The sequence below is a fragment of the Microcaecilia unicolor genome, chromosome 1, assembly GCF_901765095.1.
Source record: "Microcaecilia unicolor chromosome 1, aMicUni1.1, whole genome shotgun sequence".
Taxonomy (NCBI): domain Eukaryota; kingdom Metazoa; phylum Chordata; class Amphibia; order Gymnophiona; family Siphonopidae; genus Microcaecilia; species Microcaecilia unicolor.
The window spans coordinates 725,583,380-725,596,203 of NC_044031.1; the positions used below are offsets into that span (position 1 = coordinate 725,583,380).

The following is a 12,824-nucleotide window of genomic DNA, read 5'->3' on the forward strand; positions in this document are numbered from 1 at the left end:
GAATATTATGAAAATGCTAGTTAGGGCACTGTTTTTGTTTGTTATTTTTTAGTTCTCAGCTTTAACAATGCTCTTAAACATCTACATACAGAAGAGAATATGCTTTTTATTTGTATTTCCAGAAAATTATAGGGATCAACGTTAGTTGTCTGCACAGGGTGTAAACTAATACCTGTCATAGGTTCTATCACATAGTTTTCTTTCCTATTTTTTCCAGGTACCCTGCTGATGTCATATTATGGGCTTAACAGGGGTGTAGCCAGACACCCAATTTTGTACATGGGTGGGCAGAAGAACCCTGCCCTATCCTACACCATCTCCTTCTCTCACCAGCATGCCATATGATCTCTCAAACATCCCCCCTCTCCTGCATACCTTTTAAATAGCAGATTTTCACCGGCAGCAAGCAGCAACTAATACACGCTGCTCATGTTGGCCTCACATCCTTCCCACTGATGCAACTTCCTGTTTCCACACAGGCAGGAATATGTTAGAGGGAAGGCTGTGGGGCCAGTGCGAGCAGTATGGATCACTCGCTGCAGATGAAGATCTGCTATTTAAAAGGTACACAGGAGGGACAGTTGTTGGGAGTTTTCGGCTGGTGGGGCTTGGGGATCTCTGCCAGCCACATCATAGGTGTGCTGCTACTGGGTGGGCCTGGGCCCACCCTTGGCCACGCCACTGGGGCTTAAGACAGTTAATATACCATAACAAGTGTCAATATCAGTGTGCAAGCTGCCATTGTATGGAAGGATAACCATACTGTTTCAGATTAATTCACTGTGTGCTCAATCTTCTAGGAGAGTGACCAAAATCGGGATTCTCAGTTTTGACTGAAACCGAACCAGCAACCGAAACTGAACCCCCCACTCCCACCCTGCGATCACTCTCGACGCACCCCACCTACCCCCCCATCATGATCACTCTCGGTGCCCGCACCCACCCACTTGCATCCTCCACTCATCACCCAAAGGCCCTCCCCCTTTAAATTTCCTGGTGGTCTAGTGGCTCTTCAGGTCAAGAGCGATCCCCAGTTGTTCTTGTCCCCACTGATTCCACAGCCAAAATGGCTGCTGAGATTGCTGCGAGAGGACCCGGCAGCCATTTTGAGACTGGAACCAGCATCAGCAAGAGCAATCGTTTCTGCTTATGCCGTTTCCACTCTTAAGATGACTGTCGAGACCTCCTGCAGCAGTCTCATGAGGCTGCTGCAGGAAGTCCTGGCAGCCATTTTGGCTGCAGAACCGGTTGGGCAAGAGTGACTGGGGATTGCTCTTGCCCTGAAGAACCACTGGATCACCAGGAGATTTAAAGGTAAACACAGGGAGGGCCTTCGGGTGATGAAGGGTAGACACAGAGTGATCACAAGGAATGGGGTAGGGGTTTTGGTTTTAGCTGAAAATGCATTAGCATTTTTGGCCAAAACCCAAACTCGGAATTCAAATCAGTTTCAGTACTGAAACCAAAATTCGGTCAGCAACTAAACTCTTCTAATAAATGTATTTTTTTTTCATTTGAATTCTGTAAGCAATAACACAACATGGTAGCATTAAGACTATTTGGACACTTGTCCCAAATTCACTCTGCGAAAAAAAAGAAAATATGAGGGCCAGATTTAAGGATAGGGCAAAACACCAGTATATAGAGCACAATTCTATAAAGTGGCGCCTATCTATTTTATCAAAAAAAAGTAGGCGCCTACTTCTATTCATACAATATAGCGTATAAAAGTTGAAACATACACATAGTGGGAAGGAGTAGGAGAGGTGGAAAATCTGTGGTCAAAGCTAAAGGCTGCTATAAATATGGCAACTGATCTTTACACAAGGAAAGTAAACAAAACCAAGAGAAACAGGAGTGCAGGGTGATGCATCTGGGATCTTGCCAGGTATTTGTGACCTGGATTGGCAATGGAAACAGGATGCTGGGCTTGATGGACCTTTGGTCTTTCCCAGGATGGCAATACTTATGTACTTATGTAAACCCGAAAGAGAGATACCAAATAGGAAGGGAGAGATTAGTAAACTCGACTCAGGAGAGAGACCTTGGGGTGTTGGTGTCCGAGGATCTGAAGATGAAGAAACCATGTGACAAGGCGACGGCCATGGCCAGAAGGATGCTAGGCTGCTAGGCTGCATGGAGAGGGGTATAACCAGCAGAAGAGAGGAGGTGTTGATGCCCCTCTAGAAGTCGTGGGTGAGGCCCCACTTGCAGTATTGTGTTCAGTTTTGGAGGCCGTATCTTGCTAAAGACGTAAAAACACTGGAAGCAGTACAAAGAAAAGCCAGAAAAATGGTATGGGATTTGCACTGCAAACCGTACGAGGAGAGACTTGCAGACCTGAAAATGTATACTTTGGAGTAAAGGAGAAACAGGGGTGACATGATACAGACGTTCAAATATTTGAAAGGTATTAATCCGCAAACGAACCTTTTCCGGAGACGGGAAGGTGGTAGGACATGAATTGAGGTTGAAGGGGGGCAGACTCAGGAGTAATGTCAGGAAGTATTTTTTCACAGAAAGGGTGGTAGATACATGGAATGCCCTCCCGCGGGAGGTGGAGATGAAAACGGTAATGGTATTCAAATGTGTGTGGGATAAACACAAAGGAATCCTGTTTAAAAGGAATGGATCTATGGAATCAGTGGAGATTGGGTGGCGACACCGGTAATTGGAAAGTAAAACCAATGCTGGGCGGACTTCTACGGTCTGTGCCCTGATCGAGGCTGAATAGATATGAATGGGCTAGAGTGTAAATTTTAAGGGGCGTTTAGTACAGGAACAGTGCTGAGCAGAATAAAATGTTTTGTACTTTTTTTGGGATCTTGCCAGGTATTTGTGGCCTGGATTGACCACCGTTGGAAACAGGACGCTGGGCTTGATGGACCTTTGGTCTGTCCCAGTATGGCAATGCTTATGTACTTATTGAGCAGACTGGATGGACCGTTCAGGTCTTTACCTGCCGTCATTTACTATGTTACTATATAACTTAGGCGCAACTACTTACATAGCCATTGGGATGGTCCAATGCTGACGCCTAAATAATTGAAAAAGGTACTCAACTGTGCGCCCTGCCCAGACTCCGCCATGTGTACACCCACCCTGTCACACCACAATTAGGTGCCATTTTATGGAATAGAGTGTAGCCAGAATATTGGCATTTATGCATGTGTATACATCCCCATATATATGTTGAATTTGTTTTTCAGGAACTCCCAGTCCTATCTAGCTCAATTTCGATCCTTATATATTTCTCACACTTTTTACCCCTATACCAAATTTGGCTTTGTTCCATTAAGTTTTGCTCCAAAACAATCAGAGATAGAAACACAAGCTTTTGATACAGTTCCTCATGACACTCCTGAGAAAATTTGACTTATGGGGTAGGCGGCAAGGTTCTGGTGTGGATTAGGAATTGGTTATTGTACAGAAAACAGAGGGTAGGATTAAATGGCTACTTCTCTCAATGGAGGAGGGTGAACATTGGAGTGCCGCAGGGATCAGTACTGGACCGGTGCTATTTAGCATATTTATACATGATACGGAAATCGGAATGACGAATGAGGTGAATAAATTTGCAAATGACACAAAACTATTCAAAGTTGTTAAAACACGTGCAAACTGAAATATTGCAGGAAGACCTTAGGAAATTGGAAGACTGGGCATCCAAATGGCATATGAAATTTAATGTGGGCAAATGCAAGGTGATGCACATTGGAAAAAATAATCCAAATCATAGTTACCTTATTCTAGGGTCCACCTTGGGGGTCAGCACTTAAGCAAAAGAATTGGGTGTCGTTGTAGATTATACGCTGAAATCTTCTGCTCGGAGTGTGCAGCAGCAGCCAAATAGCAAACAGGATGCTAGGAATTATTAGGAAAGGGATGGGGTGAATAAGACTGAAAATACTATAATACCTCTGTATTGCTCCATGGTGCGACCTCACCTTGAGTATTGCGTTCAGTTCTGGTCGCTGTATCTCAAAAAAAAGATGTAGCGGAATTAGAAAAGGTTCAAAGAAGAACGACCAAGATGATAAAGGGGATGGAACTCCTCTCATATAAGGAAAGGCTAAAGAGGTTACAGCTCTTCAGCCTGGAAAGAGATGCATGAGAGGAGATATGATCGAGGGTTACAAAATCCTGAGTGGTGTAGAACGAGTAGACGTAAATCGATGTTTTACTTGTTCCAAAAGTACAAAGACTACGGGACACTCAAGGAAGTTACATGAAAATACTTTTAAAACAAATAGAAGGAAATATTGTTTTTACTCAATGAATAATTAAGCTCTGGAACTCTTTGCCAGAGGATGTGGTGGTTAGTGTACCTGGGTTTAAAAAAGGTTTGGATACGTTCCTGGAGGAAAAGTCCATAGTCTTCTACTGAGACAGACATGAGGCAGCAACTGCTTGCTATGGGATTTGTAGCATGGAATGTTGCCACGATTTGGGTTTCTGCCAGGTACTTGTGACCTGGCTTGGCCACTGTTGGTAGCAGAACACGGGACTAGATGGACCATTGGTTTGACCCAGTATGGCTACGTTCTTATGACCCTTTATATAAATTTTTTTCAACCCTGATTAAACTGGAAAGAATAAAAAGAAATATGGTTTACTCAGGGCAAAGGCAGTGATAAAACATACAGTGGCAAAATCAGCCATTATCCCCCAGATTCTATTTATCAAGCTTAAAAATCCATGCGGAAATCAAAGCGTATTCTATAACAGTGCACATAACTTAATTGGTTAACTAGCTAATCAGTGCTGTTAATTGGATGTTAAACAATTATCAGCACTAATTGGAACTGACATTTACATGCACAATTCGCTAAGTGTATTCTATAACACACTGAAACCTTCTGCTCAGTGTGCTGCTGCGGCTAGGAAAGCGAATAGAATGTTGGGTATTATTAGGAAAGGTATGGAAAACAGGTGTGAGGATGTTATAATGCCGTTGTATCGCTCCATGGTGCGACCGCACCTTGAGCATTATGTTCAATTCTGGTCGCCGCATCTCAAGAAAGATATAGTAGAATTGGAAAAGGTGCAGCGAAGGGCGACTAAAATGATAGCGGGGATGGGACGACTTCCATATGAAGAAAGACTAAGGAGGCTAGGGCTATTCAGCTTGGAGAAGAGACGGCTGAGGGGAGACATGATAGAGGTATATAAAATAATGAGTGGAGTGGAATAGGTGGATGTGACGAGTCTGTTCACGCTTTCCAAAAATACTAGGACTAGGGGGCATGCGATTAAACTACAGTGTAGTAAATTTAAAACAAATCGGAGAAAAGTTTTCTTCACCCAACGTGTAATTAAACTCTGGAATTCATTGCCGGAAAATGTGGTGAAGGCGGTTAACTTAGCAGAGTTTAAAAAGGGGTTGGACGGTTTCCTAAAGGACAAGTCCATAAACCGCTACTAAACGGACTTGGAAAAATCCAAAATCCCAGGAATAACATGTATAGAATGTTTGTACGTTTGGGAAGCTTGCCAGGTGCCCTTGGCCTGGATTGGCCGCTGTCGTGGACAAGATGCTGGGCTCGACGGACCCTTGGTCTTTTCCCAGTATGGCATTACTTATGTACTTATATAATGTGCTGCGCCTAAATTCTAAGTCGCATAGTTGAAAAGGGGGCGATGCCATGGGCAGGATGTGGGTGTTTCTAAAATCTATACGCATTATTATAGAATACACCCAATCTGTGCCCAATTTAGGCATCGGGATTTACACCAAGTAAAACATAGTGTAAATGGCCATGACTAAATTTGGTCACATGGAGATGCGCTTGGTATATTATATATACCTTGTGGAAACTTAAGTCTATTCTATAAAATATAGGCATACTTTAGAGAATACACCTTGGTGGAATTTTTTTCCGTGCGGATTTTTCAGGCGCCATATATAGAATCTAGCTCTAAGGGGGTAATTCTATAAAGACAGTGCCAATATTTAGGCATCAAGGACATGCCTAAGTGGCCAGAAAACCAGCATATGCATATATTTTATTTATTTATTGCTTGCATTTGTAACCCACATTCCCCCACCTATTTGCAGGCTCAATGTGGCTTACATAGATTTAATGACATTGTCATATCAGGATATCAGATACAGTTAGTAATGTGTAGCGATCGAGGAAGAGAAGAGGGAAGGAGGAAGGGAGTGATTAGGATAGTTGTATAAGGTGAGCTTTCATAATTAAGTGGTTTGGTGAGATGGCTAAGTGAGGTTTATAGGTGCTCATTGTAGGCCTTGTTGAAGAAGAATGTTTTCAGAGATTTTTGAAAGATAGTTTCGTTGATTGCTTTCAGGTCTGTGGGTAATGCGTTCCATAATTGCGTGCTCATGTACGAGAAGGTAGTGGCATGCATCAGTTTGTACTTCAGTCCTTTGCAGCTGGGGTAGTGCAGGTTGAGAAATCTGCGAGATACACATAACTGTCAATATTATAGCTTCGTTCTAGTGTATAAAATAGCAAGTAATTGTGATGACACATAGTTTGGAGGTGGGCGTACACATGGGCAGAACATACAATTACACACATAATTTACAGAATTTATGTGCCCATTCTTTTTTTAACCAATCTAGGTGCAAGGATTTACACCTATGGCACCAACTAAAATGTAGTGCAAATACCTGTGTGTAAGGCATGATGCCCTTATTTTCTACATACATAACTTAATCCACCCATTTACACGTATACATTTCAATTAAATCTAACTAGTGCTAGTTGTTTGTTAAAAAGCCAATTATAGGCACTAATTAGCTTGTTATTCAATTAAATTGGCACACAATTTTTAGTAACTTTTATAGAGTTAGGTGGTCATGGGTTATCTATCCAAGCGTGAAAGCTAAACAGCAGGTCTAACTTTACACAGATAAGTAATCTGTCTAAATTTATATGTGAATTTTCAGTGGTGGATTTACATGGATAGTGCTGTTAAAAATACATATAACTAAATAGACTTCTTACCATTGTAAAATTAGAAGGTGACCCCCCCCCCCCCCGAATAGTAACCTCAGTATCTTTAATTACTACTCTGTTAAAAAAAACAGCTTAACAAGTTCTATGCACAAAGTTTCCACGAACCTCATTACATTTCACCTGCATTGCTTGTGGGAGCTCAATACACTGCAGATGTAACTAAGGTCATTTCAGCTCCTGCAAGCATGTGCATGCAGAATTACTTTTAGTTAGATTTGTAGGTAGTTTAGTGAAAAAAAAATTTCAGCACATTTCATTGAAATAAAATCCCAAAGCACTTTACTTAAAATGCATAAATATAGCCTCTAGGACAGGAAATCTGGTACCTGATTTGTGTGACAGTTTCCACTGGGAAGGAGGAGGAAAAACAGTACCTGTTATTACTCTGTTACCTTATGGCTAAACTGAAGCACAGGGAGAAAAAGCAAGCATACATGCCAACATCTGAAAGGGTTAAGTGAGAAAGTTGGAGGAGAAAAGAGGGAGAGGTCTGAAGCTTTTGCTGAAATGCACCAGACAAAAGTAAAAGAATGCTGTATTTTTAAATTAAAAAGACATTTCCATCAGCAGTGAGTAATAAGAAAAACAATTTGATGACATCCAGTTAGACAGAGGGTAATTTCCTAGACATTTCTATGGGTAACGCAGCGCTTTGCCCAAAGAAACAGACTTTTATAAAAAACATACACCCTGTATATGGATAAAAGTTACAGTGTACAGCCTGCGAGTACAAAACTTTACAAACTGTCTGAGAAGATGCTTGAGGGCAAGACTGGGGTGGCCTTCGAATTTATTCACATACGTTGGCCTTCGAAGTGTGTACGTATTTTACCTCATAATTGTGCAACAGCCGGGGTACTTGTTTACACATAAGGTTCAATATTCAGCCCTCTCTGGCGAGCAATTTTAGCCACTGCTACCATTATTCCCAGATATTCAAAGTCCGAGCACAGGCACTGAATATCTGGATTTATGCAGCCAGCTATCTTTTATGTGGTTAAGTGTGATATGCAGCACTTTGGGGTCCTTTTACAAAACCTCAGTAAAAGTGGCCTGCGGTAGCGTGGGCTCGTCTTTTTGGCACACGCTGGGCCACTTTTTCTTGTGGCAGGGGAAAAGGCCATTTTTTAATGGGCCGGGAAACGGGCATGCAAAAAAATTAAAACTAGCGCACATCTGAGCCCTTACCAACAGCCACTGACCTAGCAGTAACCATGAAGCACACACCAATGTAGCCGAGCTGTCAATTACCTTCAGGAACACCCCCTGCGGTGCAAAATAGAAAAATATTTTCTATCTCAAGATTTGGTGCGCACCAAACTCAGAATTACCACCAGGCGCACGTGCTACCACAGTGGTAGTGCTGATTTGGCATGCACTACCCGCGCATTATCCCTCCCGCAGCTTTGTAGAAGGGCCCCTTAACCACATAAATGACATCGCCTAATGATAGGTCTGAATTTTATGTGGTCCAATTTGACCATTAAACTTGCATAAGTGCCAACTCCCCCCCCCCCCCCCCCCAAGACCGCCCACCAAATAGCTGAGTTTAATGGTCTGTGGTGATATTCAGTGGCACTAACCGGTTACGTGCTGCTGAATATGACTGGTTAGCCCTGAACAAGCGATTTAAATGGCCAAGAGCTATTTCTGGCTGGTTAAATCGCTTTGAATATCAACCCCATAGTTTTGGTGTTTTTTTTGGGTGGGGGGGGGGGGAGAGAATAATTTCCAAAGCAAAAATATACAAGCACTTTCACTTTGATAATGCACTAGTATTTTCATTCTTTCACTGATGTGGTAGTTGTAAAATTAGCCTCATATTGCTAAACATCAAAAGGATTTCAGTCCAGCAGACTACCTGGCTGGCTGAATGGTCCTTCCTTACCTTTTCTTCTGTCAACAGTATTACCTTAAACCAGCAGTCTCAAACTCTGATCCTCGAGGGCCACAAGGGTTTGCAGATTTGCATGCCTGCTGCCTCCATTATATGCAGATCTCCCTCTTGCATATTCATTAGGGATAACCTAAAAATCTGACTGATTAGCAGCCCTCAAGGACCCCCACCTTCTACAGTGGGAATGGAGTGTTCCACTGCAACATACTGGAGAAATCTATTCAAATTTTTACTTTGAAACATTGGAATATTTATAAGCCAGCTATAATTATGAAAAGAGTAGGAGCTTCATTATGTATTAATAATAATGTCTACTGCAAGCTTGTAGCTCTTAAGTGAGCTGATAAGGCAACACAGTTCTCATAAGACATGTTTACTTGTGCGGCAAAAGAAGTATCGTTTAAGTGCATACTCTTCACTTGTAGCATTTTAGCCTAAAGATTTAAGAGAACGATATTAGAATTACCCCTGCACTGGTTTTCTGCATCTCTGACGCATTTCTTGTGTCATTGCCTGCATCTCCAGCCTCAGACCCACTCTTATTTCCTTCATCTTTGCTGTCTTTGTCTCCTTCATCTCCTGAAGATTTACGTGATTGCTTGGACGATTTCTGAAGTGTGGACAGAATAAAGCAAGTGTCAAACGATAAGAGCAGATGCAAAATTGTTAGAGTGAAGTCAGACGTATCAGGGTTTACAGTGCACGTATTAGCAAGCTTTTTTCTTTAATAATTCACCACCTGACTTGCTTAACGGGCACACAGGAGCAGAGTGGGAGCAATGTCTGAATTTCAGCTATCAGAAGGAGGCAGAATAGTGGCAGAACTGACAAGTGGTCTGACCACAGTGGTTGCTGCAAGTGGTAAAAGGCATGCCTTGGCATGTGGCAAGGTCAGGGACACTAAGTTGGCATTGTTTATATGTTTAATTATCTGCTTTTCTACAAATACCCAAGGAGGAATAATAAAACATCTTTCCAATCAAAAACGACAAGCAAACACACACGGCATAACTGCACAACCGAGTCTTTGCTAACTTCCAGAAGGGAAGGAAAGGGAATGGGACTTGATATACCAATTTTCTGTGGTTTATGCAACTACATTCAAAGCGGTTTACATAGTATACAGGTACTTACCTGGGGCAATGGAGGGTTAGGTGACTTGCCCAGATTCACAAGGAGCTCCAGTGGGAGTTGAACCCAGTTCCCCAGGATCAAAGTCTGCGTCACTAACCACTAGGCTACTCCTTCACTGAAACAGCTTGCCTCTCACGTATACTCGGGGGCTGGGCATTCCAAAGGGTGCAAGCCCAAGATCTGAAGGCCTTACACCATGATCCAGTCAATCATACATCATGGACAACAGGAAAACTCTGCAAACCCTACTGCAATGAGCTGAGTGCCCTTATTGGCCTATATGCCCTAAGCAAGTTGGACACATATGGGGAAAGTGAAACAATGCACCAATTTAAAACTAGAGTTAGAATCTTAAACTGTAGGCACTACTATAATAAGGAGTCAATGTGGCTTCTGCAGCACAGAAGTTACACAGTTATATTTATATGCCTTCCTGAACCTGACAGCAACCTAAGATGCACCTTCCTATGGGGCTTAAACTATCAACACATCATATAACCATGACAAGAAAGTATTCTATAGAATTTCACCATGCGATATGGAAGACCCTTTGAAAGAACTGTGCTAAGATTCGCCAAGTCATTTGGCATATTTAAGAAGGATATGAATAACAGATAATAAACAAAAAAACTACAAAATCTCAATTAATGTGTCCAATATTAAACTGCACATAAGCTTAAAAATTGTCTTATAGGCTACATAATGACAGAGCCCAACTCCAATGATGTATCCTTGACGGAAAATACTTTACTTGAATCACCAAAACATAATTCCTTCAAATCGTTGGGTGTCTCCCTTAAACAACTTGTAAAGCTACTGGACTCAATGTGTCTTACTATAATCACTCCAAACGAACTTGAGATCTTGAAAACCAATGGTGTTATCTGGTCACATGATATGCAAATTACACTTGGTCGCCACACTGCCAGTTGTAATGCTCAACTGCTCCCAACTGGCAGTGTGGCGACTGAGTGGAAATTGCATATCATGTGACCAGATACAACTTCAAGACCTCAAATTTGTTTGGAGTGATTATAGTGAGATACACTGAGTCCAGTTGCTTTACAAGTTGTTTAAGGGAGACACCCAACGATTTGAAGGAATTATGTTTTGGTGATTCAAGCAAAGCATTTTCTGACAAGGATACATCGTTGGAGTTGGGCTCTGTCATTATGTAGCCTATAAGACAATTTTTAAGCTTATGTGCAATTTGATATTTGACTCATTTATTGAGATTTTGTAGTTTTTGTATTATTTTGTATTTATTTTATTACATTTGTACCCCGCGCTTTCCCACTCATGGCAGGCTCAATGTGGTGGGCAATGGAGGGTTAAGTGACTTGCCCAGAGTCACAAGGAGCTGCCTGTGCCGGGAATCAAACTCAGTTCCTCAGTTCCCCAGGAACCAAAGTCCACCACCCTAACCACTAGGCCACTCCTCTACTCCATTATTATCTGTTATTCATAGGATTATGTGGTCTGAATAGTATGTATGAATGGTTTGAGTGTGTTTGATGTGATATTTCATTATTTAAATAATCTATAATTAAAGATTTATATGTTGCATATGTTTGTGTTCTGGAATATTCTATTAGAGTTAGTGTAATACTTGCTCCAGTTTATTTTTCGTTATCCCCTGTATTTTAATATTTAAGAAGGACCAATGTCTACTGGGTCCTACAGTCCAATGTATTATAACTTCCTTTATTATTTATTAGGATTTATTTACGCCTTTTTGAAGGGATTCACTCAAGGCGGTGATTGTCTGACCCTGTTGGTCTCCAAAGTCTTAACATTCAAAGTCCCTGGAGGCAGGCTCAGAGCTGAAACATGTTGGGCAGTTGATTCATATATGGACATTTTTAATTGATTATACTGTATGAGAACAAGTTGATGTTTTGTATATATTATTGAGTGTGTTTGTTATATGTTTTTAAGAATAGAATTTTTTTTTTTACCTAGCTAGCTCACTGATCGTCATTGATTGTTATTTATTGATTTTGTACCCCCTTGATTTTATTTGTATATACTGCTGGGTGCAATGGGATTAGCCTCCTTCCATTGTTTAGACTTGCCAGCCACCCATAGCATCCCACATTTAGAAGAGTTAAGCTCCAATTAGTGTGAGGCAAGACATTTTCCTGGAACTGATCCTTTCTGCTTTGTTTTCTCAGTACTATCCAGTGGTTTCAAAGATCGGTTAATTAATTAATGTTTGAGCAAATAAATAAAAGCACACTGAAACACACATTATTTGAGTTTAGAAAGTAGAGCACAGGGTACCAGGCTAGCCAATCAAATATAAATAAAGCTTGTTAAAATGAAGTATACAGCACAATGAGGTAAAGGTGAAAAGCCAGAACTGATTTTTTTTTCTTTGGGGGTTGAGAGGGGGCAGTAGGCATACATATTTGAGCCGTGACATCTATATTTTTATTGACAAATAATGTCTTGATAGTACTCTGGAACTCTTATGTTCAATTTTATTTCAAGCACTTACTAATGATTTTTGCCAGGGACAGTGCTACCTACAGTGGTGGAAATAAGTATTTGATCCCTTGCTGATTTTGTAAGTTTGCCCACTGACAAAGACATGAGCAGCCCATAATTGAAGGGTAGGTTATTGGTAACAGTGAGAGATAGCACATCACAAATTAAATCCGGAAAATCACATTGTGGAAAGTATATGAATTTATTTGCATTCTGCAGAGGGAAATAAGTATTTGATCCCCCACCAACCAGTAAGAGATCTGGCCCCTACAGACCAGGTAGATGCTCCAAATCAACTCGTTACCTGCATGACAGAC

At 41.4% G+C, this 12,824-nt stretch overlaps 1 protein-coding gene across 2 annotated transcripts in view; it reads right to left on the reverse strand.

The window, feature by feature from the left end:
- HDGFL3 (HDGF like 3) overlaps window positions 1-12,824 on the reverse strand; it is a 77,091-nt gene that overhangs the window by 22,657 nt on the left and 41,610 nt on the right. For both annotated transcript variants that reach the window (XM_030189617.1, XM_030189618.1), the window contains exon 5: window positions 9,350-9,493. In XM_030189617.1, coding sequence (XP_030045477.1) covers window positions 9,350-9,493 — 144 coding nt within the window. The remainder of the gene's footprint in view (window positions 1-9,349; window positions 9,494-12,824) is intronic.